Raw genomic sequence first — 17,744 nt, forward strand, 5'->3', positions numbered from 1 at the left:
CATTTTCTTTGAAAACTATTGAACAGGGAAGATATTCTGTGCAGAGGAGCTGCTTCTGCCTTGCTCCAGCACTCTACAAATGCATATAATAAAACAACTCAGAAACGTAATGAATTTTTAAGATGCAATTGAAATTTAGCAAAGAGACTGTGAAGGTCCTATTGGGAAAAAACCCCATAATGTTGCATTTCAAAAGACGACATTATATTATTACAAATATGGCTTTTAACATAAATAAACTGGGTAATACTGGGATACTTTGGATGCTAATTTTACATCAGCATAATGCATTTCTAAATTGATAAAAGTCACTGCTAAGATTACTAACAAGAACAAAGAAAGCCCAAATTTGGTCTGCTCTTTGTTCCTTTGCTGTAAAAACATCTATTGCCATCATTTGAAATGAAAAAAGGTGAATTTTAGTCCATTTGATCAACAGCATTTCTTTGTAAACTACACAGCATTACAATGCTTTCACCTCAATAACAAGGAAGAAAAAGGATCATATTTTGCCCTAATGTTTTGCAAAAGGCTTGTACTGATTTTTTTTTTTTTTTCGTCCTTGTTGCAGGGAACATTCTAAAGAAAATAACCAAATTATAATTCCATACTTGCCAAATGTGGAAATCACATCACCTTACACACAACCTTCTTTTCTCATGAGCTTTGTATAAAGATTAAACAGCCACTCACTGTGGTAAAGATGTTGGAGAAACACACTTTAGGAAAGAACCAAAGTTACTAAAAGTATGCTATTAATGAACAAAACCATACAAGAGAGGCATTTTACCTATAGATTTTTGTCTTCTCATTGTACCCCGAGGTATACCCAGAAAAGGACCTTGAGGGCTCCCTGGGACAGTGGGTGTCATCACAGCAATACCCTGTCTCTCATACATGGACTACAAAAGAGCAAACAGAAACCCCAACAGCATTAAAACATGAAAGTCTCTCCCATGTGGAAGTAATGCCTCATCCATTACCCCTTTCAGTGAGAATTCTTATGGGGAATAATAAATCTAGGGTTATTTCTGGGGAGGAGGTGGAGAGAAAGGGAAGACTGGGCTTTGTTTAGACACTCATGAAAGGACAGCAGCTGTAAGTGGAGTGTGTTGACATTATTTACAAGGCAACAGCTTAAGGTGGGTAATGGAAAAGTATGTTCAAAATGCAATAAAACCAGTTATTTTTTTTACCTGCAAAGTTTTGAAAGATTAAATTCTGCACTTGAATGATGCAATTTCCGAGTTCTGGCATTTAGTTTTTAATATGTGCTATAGTATTAGTGTCAATTCTTCCCTTACAAAGCATTGGGCATTATTTAATCAAGGAATTAGATACATTAGTAGGAATAAAGCAGTGCTTCATGGCTCCCACTCACATTCATATCTGTAGCTGAGGGAAAACATCTACTAGAAGGCCGCTGTTTTATAGTTGCCACTCTGGAGTCCACAGTTGCATTGTCTGCAATTCTTGATGGCTTGGAAACTGGCACTATTTCATCCACCTTATCTGTAATATAAAAGCATTCAGTAAAATAAATATCACTTGTTCAAAGAAATGGAAAAGTTAAGTATTGCAAGGTCAAAGGAAGAGATTTACTTTTCAAAAAAATGCAAAGAAAAAGGTTTTTTGGCATTTTAACAAGGCAACGCTTGAGCATCATAAGTCGTGCAAGCCGAGCACTTTTTATTGCCGCTACATAACATGCATGCTTTAGTTTTAAGCCTGCATGCATTTAATGTTTACTTAGTGTGACTCGAAAAACAATCCTCTTCTTCAAACCTTCAAAATGTGAAGGGAGAATATCTATATAGAAATGGAAAGAAGACCTTTAGAAATAGTGAATCCGTAGAGCACTGTTTCAAATAGAGATAAGCAGACTGTACTTAGCCATCAGAATTTCAGTGATATTTTGGACAATAACAAGTACTCCAGAAGTGCTCTTTCATGCCTATGCTCCTTAAATAATAAAAACCTGATTTGTTCACACTCTTGGATTTGTAGGCTAGCACTGCTAACTGCATCCTTTGTGTAACTTTTATAAGCATTTCTGTTGGTTTGGTTTTTTAAAATTTCTTTTAATAACTGGACAGTTTGGGAATGCATTTAGTCATGGTCAGAAGCAGACCAAAAACAGGCAAGTCCAAATCTGAATGAGAACTTCAATATTTGGATTTGGGACTCTGATCTACTGCATGATGTGATGGTAAAATACAGTGATAAGTTTAATCAGGATATTCCAAAGCTGAGTGATGGTGTTAGCCCCGTCTCCAACTTTGGTCACAAACAAGGTTCATCAGCATTAAATACAAAATGCTACTCCCTCACATGGAAGACCTTGAAGTATAGTATAATCCACTAATTATTGCCTGACAGCTCCTTTTTTTTCCCCCTTATACTGCTACGAAACCATGGCACAGAGAAATTAAATCACTAGCCCAAGCCACCAGGAGAGTTTGAGTTTGGAATCTCTACTAGAATCCAAATTGGAATCACACCAACAGTTTTCCTTCCTATGCCTTCCATTGCATTTGCTTGCCTGTATCACGTTAATTTAGTGTCTTTTCATTTGAAGTTTCACTAAAACTTGGATTAGTTTCATAGCCTGTGGCACTTCTGTGAGTGGAACACCTCAGGCTGGATCCTAGACTTCCACAACACAAGTCAGAGCAATGCTATTTTTCAGCAATTAGCTCCATCTCCCAAATAATTGATTGCTTGTCAAACAAGGATAGTTACTTCATTAGGATACTGCAGACTTGAAAAATACCCATGTTTTTGGTGATCTAGAGCTGGTGTTACTATCCCAATTATTGTATTTAGGGATTTAAATTTTACCTCTTGCTGGACGCTCAGAGCCCTGGATATTGATATGGATGGGAATAAGGCAGGAGGAAAAGAGCTTTTGATCCCTCTAAACAGTAGACCTGGCTGATGCAAGGATGATATTTTAAACAGGAGAAGAAGAGAGGGAAGAACTTTTAGCCTTCGTGTTAGGAAGAAGGTTGTCCTAGAAGTGGATATTTCAGTGTCACAGAGGGTCAGGGAGCAGGCAGGAAAGGAAAGACTGAGCAGGACCAATAAGCTGAACACTGCTGAGAACTGTCTCACAAGAGTAGTGTTGCTGTTTCTTTTCAACTGAAGTTAGCATTCAAGTATTTTCATTGGTCTGCCTTTTTTTTTTTTTTTGTGGGGTTTAAATCATCCAGTGGAAGGAGAAAAGGAAAAAAATTCTTAAAATTGTCACATGTACTCAAAAATAAAAAACCAAGTTCACGTCACATTTCTTAAGGCTTTTCATAAGGGGATCTATCACCAAGAGCTTCAACAGGGCAGAGATTCCTCTTAAGGCTCTCCCACCCTTGTTCTCATCCCAGAAGCCAAACAACTGATCTTTGGGATACAGAAAGAAGGAAGCCTTGGAAACTGAAGCACTCAAAATCTGCACATGAGAAATAGAAATACACCACGTAAGAAGTGATCCCCTTTATTTTGAACAGACACATGTAGCCAGATACCCATTCAGACAACAAAAAGCTACAGGGAAAGAGTGATGAGGCCATGACAGACACTTGGAAAAGCATGAAAATTTTTGCTGGGGATGAAACATACATACCCTGCAACTGCACTGATTTTGCTAGACAATCCTAGAAGTCAGATCCTAATTTTGGATCTGACCAAAATATCAGTTGGTACCCATTCTTAAAACCATCTACCATTTCCATGAGGGGAAAAAATCCCTGGTTTTGCATGAGTTTATTGCAGGTTTCTTGTCTGTAGAGAGGTTTTCAGTCCTTCTCACCCTATGGCTGCTCCCATTTGCCACATTTAGCCAAAGCACTAGGAAATGGGAGAGGAGGGCGGGTTAAAGCTTTGCAAGGAACTCTTTAGGGCTTCCTTGCATGGCACTTCCAACAGCAGCACTGCACAGCTCTTTCTCTCGCTCTACTGCCTTTGGATCAGAAAGAAAAGGTGGAGTGGAGGTTGTCATTTTGGAGCTACTACAACAAAAAATGTGAGGCCACAGAAGCAGCCAGCACGTGGAGACTGATCCTAAATGGTGGCAGCTACATGGCGGGTCCTGTGGGAAACGTCAAAATCTGAACGCCTGGCCACAACTGCCCCACCCTGCCGGAGTGAAAGCACGACGTGAAATAAAAACATCCTCACTGCCTTATCAAACGTGCTCTTCAGGCCAAGGAAATGGACTGGCTGAACCACAGCTAGCCTCACTCAGATTCATCCCAGAGAAAGAAGACGTGTTGGGCCGAACCTTCACTTGCCTGTGTCGCGAGCTGTTTGTCTCCACAGCACCAGAGTGCAAACCCCTCCTGCATCCAAACCACACGTTCCAAATATACTCCTACTGGAATAATTTGTCAGGCTCACTAATTAGCTCTCCTCCCAGCCTCCTCGTGAGCTCAAATACTCTGCAGCACGCACTCCTCATACCAACGAGCGGGGAAGCTCACAAGCTCCTGTGGGAAATTCTCTTAGGATAACTTTACAAATAACCCTGACAAAAGAAAGAGAAAAAAGCTACAAAACTGATGCAAAAATTGGCACCTGCTGTGAGGTGTGTTGATAGAGTGGCCCAAAGAAGCCTGCCTCCAATGGGATTTTTAAAAGGAATGCAGCTGGATGAAGGTCAAAAGGAAGGAATGTGGGAAAAGCCTACACTGGAGGTTGGCCATGCCAGCTGCACTTCCTCCTTGAACCGGTCGTTTAGCAGAGTACAGCCACAAGCACACACACACACACACACACTTTTACAGGAGAAGGTTGTGGCTGGCTGGTAGAGTAACAAACTCTGATCTGTTTTGCCCTGAATAACCTCAGCCTTACTGGAAGACAGGGAAGAAGAGTCTACATCTCACTGGCCAAAGAGCATGGCTCAGCTGTAGTCACAGAAGAGGATTTTTAAGCCTGCAATTGTTCCCTGGCATTTTCCATAGAAACTGCTCTGCACCTTCCCGAGAAGTCACGACGGCATGTTGAGAGTCAAACACAGGAGCCATGCTACACCTGTGAGAACCTGTTCCCACTGCTCCAGGGCCTCCTGGGAGCAGCATCTTTCCGGAGAACTGTCAGGGATACCACATGTAAAAGCCAGTCTGATGCCTCTGCATGCATATAGCAATTTGAGTGCCACTATATTAAATTCCCCCGAGAGAGGCAGCACCAACAGACATAAAGTAATTTATTGCCAAAGTGCATTTCCATCTGCCCTGTTGGGTTACCAATGGGACCCGTGCCCTGCTCAGGGTGCCAGCCCTCAGGAAATTGGATGGCCTAATGGCACAGAAAGTAGTTGTGTTTTATCAAGATGTAGGTCTCGTCTCTGATGAAAAGCTCTTAATCACAGACAGAGTAGCACAGTACCCAACAGCATGTCATGACTTTTACATTCTCAAGAGGTCTGGCTGCTAGGCAAGTTGCTTTTTTTTTTCTTTTTCTTTAATAATTAATATCTGTGATAATTACAGGGGACAGTCTTCTCCTAATAGATTTGTTACAGGAGATGGGTCTTATCCCCGTAGAACACATTGCTTAGTGACTCCTGTTCCGAATACCCAGACTCTCTCAGAGGAAAAAGTATAATGCTGCCCATCAAGCCACCAGATCCATCATCAAATGAACTTTGAAAACGAGAGTCAGGTGCCCAGATAGATCTGGTGGCACATCACTACACAGCCCCCAAAAAGAGAAATATGAGGTATGATCCTGGCAACATTACTTATTGTACGACATAGCCAAGACATGTGGATTAGCTCCACCGAGGGTCTTAGGAAGTGAGCTGGTGAGACCCACAGAGGATAAGAATGGTAATGATCCAGTACAGGCTATACCCCAACACCTCAGGCTGGCATGCCAGAAACACCAGGCAAAGACTGATCGAACACAGTTTGGGAGGCGAGTATTGCCAAGACCTCTATACTTACCACCAAGTCCCGAGTGCTTGCTCAGAGGGGGTGGGATAATGGAGAAAGAAAACTCAAAAAACAGCTGCCTCAAGAAATGACTTGTATTTGTAAGAAAAGCAACGAATGCCTAGCACAGAGTAAAAAAATGCTTGTATGAAGTTAAAGTGAAAGAACAGAGGCAAATGTTCTTCAAATACCAGCAGCACACATCGTTAACAGTGCAAATATAAACTACAAAATGTTAGACTAATCTAGTCAGCCAGAATACAATGTTAGCCAATGTAGGAAATGGTTGAACTCTGCCACCGATGGCCTTATGGCTAAGAATTAAAAGGACAGGCACATTAAAAAAAACTCTAAAAATCCTATGGAGTGGTTATTTTTTCTTCCCTCCCCCTTTTGCCTGGCGTGGAGGCATGGGCAGCGAGGCCCTCTCGGTTATGGCTCTCTGCAGCCGGCCACTGCGACAAGGCAGGGTGGCCTGCGGTGGGTCGCGAGAGGCGCTCGTCCCTTCGGCCCCTGGTAAGCACACAGTGGAGGATGCCACTGCGTCCTCACCAGTCCATGTCGAGGCACATGTCAACTCGACATGGGGGGTGGCTCTTTGGGAGATGCGCGTTTCAAGGACCTGTGTCCTCGGCTGCTTGAGGAAAGCTAAAATCTCTGACAGGTAGTTATGGATGGCTCTTGTGGAGGTAGCCACAATGCCCAGCTGCAGCTCCATACGGCCCATGGACTGGGACATGAGACCCATGGACTGTGCATGCTCCCTCTTGATATTTTCCAGCAGCTGCACAATCCTACTGTTGGTTTCCATCAACAGCTTCTCTCCCTCTGTTAGCTGGGGCTGCCCTCTCCAACCCCGATCCCTAGGGACAGGCTCAACACCGCAGCGCTCTTCATTCATCTCATCATTTCCCTCCTCCTCAGGAGAGTCACTTTCAAACTGAGGAGTCCTACTGAGTGACTGATCCCCGGGAGACTGTATGTCCATGGTGCACTCTGGAGTCCGCGCCGGCGTTTGAAATCCCTCAAAATCCTCCCCAACGTTGCTGTGCGTTTCAGATGAGGACAGCGGCCACTGCCAGCTCTCTGTGGTCCTGGCTGGCGAGTCTTCGTCAGAGGCAGGCACCGAGGATTCCTGTTCTTCGGCCGGCGTGGACAGCGAGCTCCCTCGGTGATGGCTGGCTTGCCCCGAGGATCCAGGAACCTCCCCATCTTGCTCCCCAGTGACATCTGGCAATCAAATAGAGGAGCAACAACCACTGTATCTGAGGCCAGGCAGATGGAGGTATCTACATGCATTGGACAACACATAGAAAGAAGCCAGTTGGGAAGCCAGAGTGTATGTGTTTGGGCAAACAGAAGGGCGGACTAAAGTTTAGTGACTGCATTGGGCACGTGGTAATTGGCGTCATTAAGCACTTTTGGTCTCAGTGCACACTGTCCTGTACCCAGAACACACACAGCCATGCTGCATCCCAAGGCAGGAGCTACCAAATTCCCCTCAGCGTGACTGTGACAGGAAATGTCAGTGAACCTAGCGAGAAGCTCACCTATGCACTGCAGTGGTGTCAGTCAGAAATCCCTGGGACGAGCTCAGGGCCAAGGGTCCAATTGAGCTTCCTGGGGTGCCAGATGTGCTCCACCACTGGCTGAGGGCAGCCCTTTGTTGCTCTGAAGCACTGCTGGCTATCTTCACTTTTGTCCGACGTCTCACGTCACCCCACCCAAAATCTCTCTCAAATAACTGCTGCAGCGCGACGGTGGCTGTCCGTGGGATTATCCCGCGAGCAATGCCCTCCCCAACATTTGCCAGATTTTCCTTGCTCTCTTCTCCAAACAGTAGGAAATGCTATCTGAGGGCATTGCTCACCGGGATCTCTTTGTCTCCTGAAAATGAACTGAGTTTTGCCCTCCCCTGGCTACCTCTTCCCTTGCCTGAGGGTGCGTGGTGGAAATCTGGGTGCAAACACTTCCCCCATGGCAACTCTAGAGAAAAATGCCCTCCAAAAGAGCAGGAAAGGCTTGGGCTTTTGCACCCACAGGAATCACCAGCTCACAATGGAATGTGATCTGCCCAACTCTCTCCTGCACGTCTCTGCATTACATGAGGCTGTAGCCAGGACTCTGTACACTTTCTGTTACTTCAGATAAAAAAAATGAGTCCACTTTTTTTTTTTTTTTTTTAGGGGAGCCAATTTGGTCATGAGAAATCACTCTGGGGCAGTGTGGCTGAAGGAGGCAGCACAAAGCCCAAAGCCCTGCATTCCCCACGCTCAGGCAAGAGACAGTTGAGAGAAGCACTGCTCCCAGTAGGGTTGTGACCTGACCAGCTGCTGCTGCTCACACCGCAGTGGCCTGAGTGCCAGATCAGTGCTGTGCCTACTCTCTGGCATCCCAGCCTTGAAAAAAGCTTTTTGGGGTTTTTTTTAAAGGATTAATTTCTGCTTTTTGAAATACTGCTCTTTGGACCTCAGTGGAAGCTGTAAGCTTATATCTGCAAGGTGTTGCTGAGGTCATGCTAAACCATACTTTTGCTTCTGTTTATGAATCAGGGCAGGGTTTTGTTTGATTTAAAAAAATACATATTTTATGTGAAATATAATGAAATGAAAAGCTTTTTCTGATAGACCCAAGGATCCCTCCTCCTATATCTCAATCCCTGTCTACCACAGTGTGGTACTCATTATCACCCATGTGCCTGCAGTATTATGGTGCTCTAAAAGAGATTCTGTGTGACTTCATTGAATGATGACTTTTAAGTGCTAAAATAATGGATATTATTCGTGCATTTAGCATATTCACTACTTCAAAGTATTCACATTCAAAGTATTCATATTCTCTCTGCGTCTGGCTGGACTGTCCAGTTGCATGTTTTATGGAAAGTGAGGATGAAATTGTATTTGTAAAAAGGAATGAGCTCCTTATGGAAATGAATTCTAGGGACAAACTGTCATGCAATCATTGGCTCTTCCACTCCATGGAGGTTTGAAAGGGACTATATATCAACCTAGCTAAGAACTGCTTCTTCCTTGGCAATTATTCTCCTGATTTGTCTAATACAGCCATAGCTGCATTCCTTCATTAGCAAAGCTCTCTTAGCAACTACAGTGTAGGATCATGAAATGATTTTTCAGCATTTTCCTGTTTGAGTACACATGAAAAAAAAAAAGAACAAAAAAACAGGGGACCTAATTTTACCACACAAAGCAAACACACACTTCAGTTAAAGTCTATGGAATTGGAGTGAGGTAAGGGATCATAAATACTCATTCTGGTAGAGCCACTGGTCATACTGAATGTCTTGGCATTTCTTTTGACATGTCAACAGAAAATTCCCCATATTTAAAAACCCCATTTAGCTGGCAAGTGTTCTAAACAGAGCCCACCTAACAACTGGTAAATAGTAGAACCAAACTATACTGGAAGTCAAAAACGGAAGCAAAACGAAATCAAAAACCTCCAAACTCCACACTGAATTATGAATACTTCTGTAAATGGTATCACTGTGTCTAGTTTGTTCAGACTCAGGGGGACCAGAACACCTTTGTTATTTGTGCATGTCTACATATTTGCCAGAGGCTTGTAAAGAAAAATTTCTCTGAAAAAGTGCAATAATAAATTTTTGCAAAATTCCTTATGTCTTGTGAAATGTTACCACTTGCCATTCTCCCAATCAGTCTTTTCAGCCTTTCAGAGCTGAAAGAACAGCATCTGGCAATTGGTGACCAATGACACAAATGACAAAAAAGCAGAGTCTGTGAAAACCCCTGGGCAGAAGGTTAATTGCAGAAACTCTTGGCGAATACTTCTGAATAATGAATACATGCACAGGCTTTAGGTTAGGTTGGTAAACTTGGCTGGCAATGAGAAGAAGGAACAATCATCACTATTATTATTTATAACAAGGTGTTCAGCATCTCTCAGCAACTCTGGTTTCTGGAAGCTTTGGGAAGCATTGCCATGGGCATGGGGAACCGAGGGTGTGTTACAGGCATGGCCTTCCACAAACTTTCCTTCACTAAGGAGCAGTCATGGGAAAATTGCCTGGAGGCCACTGGCTGACACCACTGGGATGAACGTGTGAGTCTGTCCAAGAAATCCATTCCTTGGTGACCAAAAGTCACCCTAAATTCTGGACGGACCTTGGTCAGGTTGGTTACACCAGTGCCTAGGCTGGGGCTGTGGGAGAGGTGTGCCAGGGACAGCAGGGGCACTGCAAAATTGAGTTCAGCCAGAAACTGTCCTTATGTTCGAACAGCTGGCAGAGTGACCTCGACTAACTGCCTTTAACTCCTTAGAAAAGGGCCCACTTCCAAAAAAAGAGAGAGAGAGAGGCCACTACAACTGTGAAGTCAAAATTGGCCATGGATCAAACCATGCACCAACATGGCTGACCTCACCTGGTTGTTAATTTGCTTTAAAAAAAAAGAAAAAAAGTCTCTTTCTTTTCAAGCTTTAAATAGAGTGGGTACAAAGAAGCACAGCTGGCTTCCTTGGGTGTGAAGCAAAGGGAAGAGGTCAGATTCTCTGATCTTTCTAGCAATTTCCACCTGACACACCATTCCTACATGCAGCACTTTGCTCACCGTGACAGATATGACTTACAGGCAAAATAGGTCACTTCTGTCTTACAGGTATTTTTATACCAAGTGATAGCAGCCATCAGACCTGCAGCCTCCAAGGTTCACATTCCTAACCTCATGTCCCTTGCTCTGCTGGGGCAGGACTTCCATCTCCGTCCTTAAATGGCTGAGGAAGGGACTCAGGGAGGAGCATGCAAATGGGTTAAAGGGAGCAGAAACATCTGGAAGTCAGTGACCCACTGCATTTCAGCTTTAGTGTTTGCTCACTGTGGGTACTATGCAGCTATTTCCAAAAGCCCCCCAGGATTCTCAGGGTTCTGAAGGCTGTTTTTTGTTTTACCTCAGTGACTCTGTTGTGTTTAAGGAGAAAAAAAAAAGAGATCTGCTATTGAGGGGGTCCATGCAATAGAAACTGGTGAGCCTCCACCAAAGTCCTGGCTATCTCCCTTTCTCCCCTGTTGGACAGGTTCTCTGTTTCTGCAGAGGAGCAGAATCTGCCAGACAGATTCTCTGTTCCTGCTGCCTATCCAGGTGATTCCCTTGGGCTGACACAGAGCCTGGTCTGATGTGGTGGATCAGCAGGTGCTCCTGGAGGCCACAGGAGTGCTGCTCCAGGTGTGCCTGCAGGGGAGAGCTGCGGTTTTCCCCATCCTGCCCTGAGCATGCTGATCAAAGCCAAGTTTATTCCAGCCTTTAGTTCATGAATATGTCCATTATTTTGGAGCACTGCTATTCCGTGCTATTCCTTGCACCACAACGTTCATTTTACCACTCAGAGTCCTTGGTGTTGGTCATTAGGCATTTTTAGGATTGTAGCAATTACTGGGTTGAGATACACAGAGAATTACTGAATGGTTGATTCAGCTGCAGGGGTAGAGGACTGAGACAGAGGCCAAGAACAGAGCAGGGCTTTGGATATACACAAACTTTAGAGACATCAGAAGTATTTCTTTAACTTTTGGTCACTGAAGAACATTTGAGATTTATGCCTGTGTTGTGCCTTACCTGCCACTTGGACTGGCAGCTGATCCCTCCCCTGAGATGTGCTGCTCTTTAAGAAGCCCTCCTTTTGAAATCCCACCATTCCTGTTTCACCTCTGCTACCGGATCGTTGCCTTTTCCATTATCTTTCCTTTTCAGACTGCCCACCAGCGGAGCTGCACGGGAGGGCTGGGGCACCGTCTCTTCCTGCTGACAGACAGGTGGGTGGAGATGTCCCTTGGCCACAACAAGAGGGCCAGGAGCCCAACAACAGCGGGAACACAGCGGGGGAGCTTCCCGGGCCCTGCCTCTGCTGCTCTGGACCTGGGCCTCTGTCTGTATCTCATCATCCCTCCTGGGGTGGGTGCATTTCTCAAACTGCTTAGGTACCAAGGTGATAGGTGCCTTGTAAATACCTAAGATAGATACAGACAGAAACTGTACCAGGCGCATTAAGCAACACTTCAGACAATGCCAATGGCACCTCAGTGCTGTAGGATCACCCACCTGGTCCAGCATCTGCAGGCAAATACTGGGCACATGCATTTTTCCTTTGGAAAAGTGATGGGAACACAGGACATTCATTCTTCCTTGGTGGCAACAGGTTTGGGCACACAGCCCTTAGTGTCAGGCACTGCACATGCAAGGGTTTTGTTCCATCGCCTTCCCTAAATACGAGTTTGCAGGTTTAGTTTAATTTCCTTCGTTATCCAATAAAATTTGCTGCCTTGTCAATATTCTGCAAAAACGGGTTACAGGAGCTGCACCAAAAGTAAAGGAGTGGTCTTCACATGAGCCTAATTAAAATGCCTATTTGAAATGCCTTTTAAATGACATAAAAATATGGCTGTGGTGTTGCTTTCATCTTATAGAGTCAATTTCTTATCCCAATTTATTGTATTTTTAACTACAAGTAGCTTGTTTTTAGCATGAAGACCAGGAGTGATTATGCATATAATTAAGTTTCCATGTCTGGAAAGGAAAAAAAAATCAGCATCTAAATCAAGTTGTGCAATTATTTGCACTGCGTTCGTTTCAGGTTTTTGGCACTTCCCATATATATGCCAAAGGCCTTGCCCTGCTTAATTTGTAAAAGAATAGCTGGGAAGTAACTGGATAAAAACTTCAGGGGGAATGTCTGTGGATGGGAGAGCTACCAAACAACAATTTGGGCAAACAGTGGGTATGGGGAGCTGGGCAAGGCTTTCAAAGAAGCAGATGAACAAAAATTCTGGACCACCTTCCCAGTGCTAGCAGGCAGGTGAGAACCTACTGATTTCAAAAGAAAGCTTGGTCAGACCACAGGAGTTCAGCTGATAAAGTTACTTGGCACAGAAGCAATTTCACCTGACAGTGTCCCTGGGGGAAAAACAGGTGACTCATGTTTGGTTAAAATGGTTAAAAATGGATTTGTGCCCGCTGAGAACAAATGGCTTTCTTTTCAGCTCTTCAAACAGGATCAGATGTGTAAAAATTCATGAAAGACCAAAAGTAGGTAAAGTATAACAAGGCCTTCAACACACCACTGAGCATTTAAAGACCAGCCTTAGCTGAAGCATGGATTCAGAATAAGAACATTAAAGGTTAAGTTCTAAATTCAAATTTGTTGTTTATGATCAAAATTAGAGGAAAGAAACAACAAGTTCAGCCTACAGTTATGTCCTGTAAATATAGAATTAAAAATATACAGAAATGGAATGACCTGAGTTTTCAGGTGGACAATTAGGCTAATCCTCATCAATCTGCCACCACTGTATTTTAATCTGGAATTACCTTTTTCCAGTCCCACCCCAAATTAACAATTTGCAGGATTGTGCTTGAATCACAATGCCCAAACCACACATTTACCATACTGCAAACAACAGGCAGAGAATATTATTTTAGCAGTCAGCATAATGAGGAAATAATTAAAGTGCTTTGCAATACAGTCAAACACAAAAGGCGCTTGAAACACTTTCCTTCTATGAAAATTAACTAAAAATACCTGTCTGTTCTCTGGGATACTGTAAATTCTACAAAGTACTCTAAAATAATAATAAAAAAGTAAAATCAATCAATGAAACATAAAAAAATAAGCTACTAAAATTAATCATTTAACATTGAGTATCTATAAATACCATTACATGATTTATGAAAATGCTTTGTAGGTATTCACAATAAAGAGCTCTCAAAACTTTCTTGAAGGAAAGCCTTATTTGTGTCTCTAGGGCTGAAAACAGCTTCACATTATTACACACGTCACATTTACACATTATAACCACACCATCAAAAGTAATTTTTAAGGAAGGCAGAAAACGGATATGTTCAAATTCTTTCCAGAGATACAATTTTCAAGTACCAGCTCTTTAACAGCATGTTCATTATTAAGGAAATAATGATACAGGCATTTAAAATACACCTGCAATGCTGAAGCCTTGCAATTCAGCCTACCTTGAAAGAGGAATGGTCATTGTCTAACAGTGGTTTCTGTTCAAGAACAAAAACAAAGCAGAGAATATAGTCAATACCCACTCCTACCCTGCAAGCCAGGTGGAATTTAAATGGCAATTTGATGTTCTGTTTAAGAGACAGCATTTGAAAATTTGGCCTAGTCACAAAAGAAAGGCAATCGAATCAAAGAAACCAAAAAGAAGGTGGAGGATCTAAGACACTTACAGCCTTCTCTGGTCTTACACTTAACTCTCATGCTTCCACACCGAGGGGAAAAACCAAACAAACTATGAGGAATTATCTAAAACAATTTATTTTTAATTAGATTAGAAATTAATTAACATGGGTATGTGAACAATTGAAGGCAAAAGAAAAAAAAATAGCAGCAAAGGGAGTTTTGAGATGAGGGAGATAAGTCCTTCATCTCCCTGGCTCCTGAAAAAGAGAGAGAACACATTAAAAGTGCTGAAAGAGTTTTCCACTGCCCTAACTGTGCCATGTTGGGAAACACATGCAATTTTAACTGTTCCTCAAGCCCTCATGATTTTTAATATGTGCTTAGATATTAAATTGATAATATCTGAGCATAGTCACACTCACATAAACCAACATATTTAATGTGTCTCTTTGCAAATGCTACAAACCCCACATTTTCTGTAACACTTACAATTCCTTTTCCAACTTCTTTTGTACCATAGTCTTGTTTGGCTGATGCAGAAAGGTTTTTAAAACCTTTTCAATTATACTCCTGTAGTAAAGGAAAGCAAGTATCATGACAGGGCGCTACCTCCTCAAGAAAAAGCTGATAAACTCATAATAACAGTGTAGATGAGAACACCCATACAGACTCAAGCAGCCTCTACTCATGATTCCCAGTGCTTCCAAAATGTTAAAGCATCTCATAAAAGGTAAATCCTGGTCTGAATAATTCTTTAGTACCAGGAGTTACCTGTTAAGTTTGGATTCTGTGGCACAGGTTGCTAATCAACACATTGCCAAGTTATTTTTCGTGGAAAACACAGGTTTAGCATTGTTCCCTTTTTGAAACATGCCAATTTTCAATACTTTGCTCTCACAAATTGTTTTACAAGTACTTATATTGTAGCCACGGTCCTAATCCTACACTTACACTGCTGTGGACTCCCCCAGGTTACACTACAAGCTGTAAAATCTGCAGCCTTGCTGCACCGACCACAAACGGGGCTGGCATTTCTTCACACAGACTTGACAAATTCCACCCAGAGTCACTGCTTTCTGCTTGAGATAAATGACAACCCGATGACAACCTCTTCCTCATTACTACACTGCCACCTCATTAGAATTTCAAATATGTAATGTGAATCAATTACTTACAAGGGATAACCTTCAAGAATTCTTCATGAAGCCTGATGCCTTTTGCTCTCATCTTCTGAAAGAGTATCTGCTGAAGATCTGAAAACCTTCTTCCTACAGAGAAGTACTGCAGGTGCTGGAAGCTATCTCAGGAGCTGCTGTGGTGAGTGCTGTAAATGTTGCTTTGGTGGTATTCCCATTGTTCCCTGCAGACAAATCTCCATCATCAACTCCACCACAGTGAAATAAAGAAAGTGAGTTTTGAACCCAGACGGCTTTGGGAGTGGTCTCTTCAAACAGAACAGAACACTGTGAGCTAATCCACTGCTTGGCATTCATTTATATATATTTGCTCTGCAATTTCATTGTTTCAGATGCCATTTGAAGGTGCCACCTTTGAAACAATGGACAACAGGAATGAGATGAAGTGGGAATGCTTATTGCAGACAGAGCTAATAATATTTCTTTTGAATGCCATCAACTGATATTTTTCTATTCAAATGCCAGTCAGACTTGATGCCAGGTAACCATATTCTGTGTTGATGATACAACAGTTATTGTGTATCTGTGAAGTGGTGACAGAATCTAAACCCTTCAAAGGAGAAAATCCATTATTTGTAGTTGGTACTGCAGCCCACACCAAAGCCCAAAGACCAGGACCAGCGCACATACTTTATCAGGATATGGTGTATATCAATATTTTATATTGATTACCATATCAAATCTAAGAACAAACAGCACCACCCCAGCTCACAGTTGACACCCATGTGACACTGCCAGCAGATTATTTATGAATGCAGAAGGATTATTTGTCATTCCCATTTCACTGTGGAAATTTAACCTGCTCTGTTCTTAATTTTGTCTTCTCTCTTAGAGGATTTTATATTAGGTATTTTAAAATTCAACTGTCCACTTCAGCTTTCACTGAAATAGCCACAATTACTCACTAAATCAAACCCATTTCCTGGCAGCAAAGAAAGCTGAGGAGCAGGAAACTTTAAAATCATGTATCTAAACATTTACACATCCTAGCTTATGGATGTGTTCCTTAGGGTTCATATAATTTTCAAATTCTCCCTCCACAAGGAGTTATTCATAAGTCAAAAGAAAAACTGAAGGAAAAGCCATTTAACACCAAGCTCTCCACCAGCTGCATAAACTTATTATGAACAGAGTTTAAATTTAGAGTTTTAAATATTAATTTTGAAGCTGTAATGATACCTATTTTTCCGTTATGATGATGAAAATTATGACCTCAAATTTTTCCCTTAATCTTTCATTTTCAGAGTGTTTTCAAACCTTCATTTCAATTTGCTGCACGAATATCCTGGTTACTGTTCAGTATTAATGGAATCACATTTTAAGTGCTGCCTCCAACAAGTTCTGCTACAACTCTTGGTTTACACGTTGCCATAACTTACTCATACAACTGTTCTTGGAAAACTACAAGGCACAGGAAAGAAGAACACCTCTCCCCCATCCCAGGCATCCCACAAAATCCAGAAAGTAGTTTGGAAACACAACCCTTCCACACACGCATTCCAAGGTTGGAAGCTACCTCTAAGTCAGGCAACTACTGCAAGCAGAAAGTCAGTGGCACAGAAGAAGTTAAATTTTTGTTAAATTCATGCTTTGTAACTGCAGTAAAATAACAGAACTGCCTATGCCATGCTGCTCCAAACCTAAGGATTTTATCACCTTTTTAGACACAAATACCCTATCTTCTATCCTGCATATAAAAAAATACAGCCTATATCCTGTCCTGCCCTGCCTTTCCCCTGCTTTCCCAATGAACCAGAACCCATCTCCAGAGATAATCAACAAGACCAGTCAGATAAGAACCACAGAAGCCATTATTGTTATCTTAATGCCTCCCTCATCTCTGACCCAGAAAACTGAATTCGTGGTTGACAGAAGACTCTACACAACAATACAGAGATTTTTTTTTATATGCTGCCAAAACATATTTTTCAGTAGCAATGTGGTTTATTCTGTCATAATCTCTGAATGGAGAATGGCAAATATCCCTAGCTGGAACCTCTGGTAACCACCTGAAAGGAGGTCAGGAAAGAGCAGGAAAATAAAGAGTGGAAAATAACCCAATTCCGTCCTATTAAATGTCAAAAAGGAAAAGCCTCCCTGCTGAAAGAAGACACTGCCTACAGCCTAGATTTCTTTTCCATAACACTGAACCTCGTCCATGAGCAGGACACAGCCTGTTTTTCACCAGCTAGCACCCAGGGGCTCAGGGAAGTGGGAGACTCTTCCTTGGGCCAGGCTCCATGAGAAGGTGGAAATGAACAGCCCCTGCTCGGGAGAGCTCACAATCTAGGGAAGCAAAATGACGTACAGGAGCATGGAAAAAGTGCAGCTCAACACAAACTCTCTGTACACAAAAATACATTAATGAGAACTATTAAAATAGCACTGCTATTTCTACCTGCCCCCCTGCCTCGCCATCAGTGCTGGGATGATTGCTCAGTGG

General features: G+C 42.5%; 2 protein-coding genes across 4 annotated transcripts in view; both read right to left on the reverse strand.

Moving 5' to 3' along the window:
- The window catches only part of SHANK2 (SH3 and multiple ankyrin repeat domains 2), a 256,574-nt gene that overhangs the window by 15,451 nt on the left and 223,379 nt on the right, over positions 1–17,744 (reverse strand). For 2 of the 3 annotated variants that reach the window (XM_039725073.1, XM_039725072.1), the window contains 2 exons: positions 1,382–1,512; positions 791–902 (listed from right to left, as the gene is read on the reverse strand). In XM_039725073.1, the coding sequence (XP_039581007.1) occupies positions 791–902; positions 1,382–1,512 (243 nt within the window). Of the gene's footprint in view, positions 1–790; positions 903–1,381; positions 1,513–1,749; positions 1,810–17,744 lie in introns of all 3 variants that reach the window. The other variant, XM_039725071.1, reaches the window with a different exon arrangement.
- Positions 3,178–15,371, reverse strand: LOC120509879. Its single transcript, XM_039725074.1, has 2 exons — positions 11,522–15,371; positions 3,178–7,163 (listed from the first exon to the last, which is right to left on the reverse strand). The coding sequence occupies exons 1-2, from the start codon at positions 11,598–11,600 to the stop codon at positions 6,304–6,306; spliced, it is 939 nt and encodes a 312-aa protein (XP_039581008.1). The 5' UTR covers positions 11,601–15,371; the 3' UTR covers positions 3,178–6,303.

This window comes from Passer montanus, unplaced genomic scaffold (assembly GCF_014805655.1).
Source record: "Passer montanus isolate IOZ18808 unplaced genomic scaffold, ASM1480565v1 scaffold54, whole genome shotgun sequence".
NCBI lineage: Eukaryota > Metazoa > Chordata > Aves > Passeriformes > Passeridae > Passer > Passer montanus.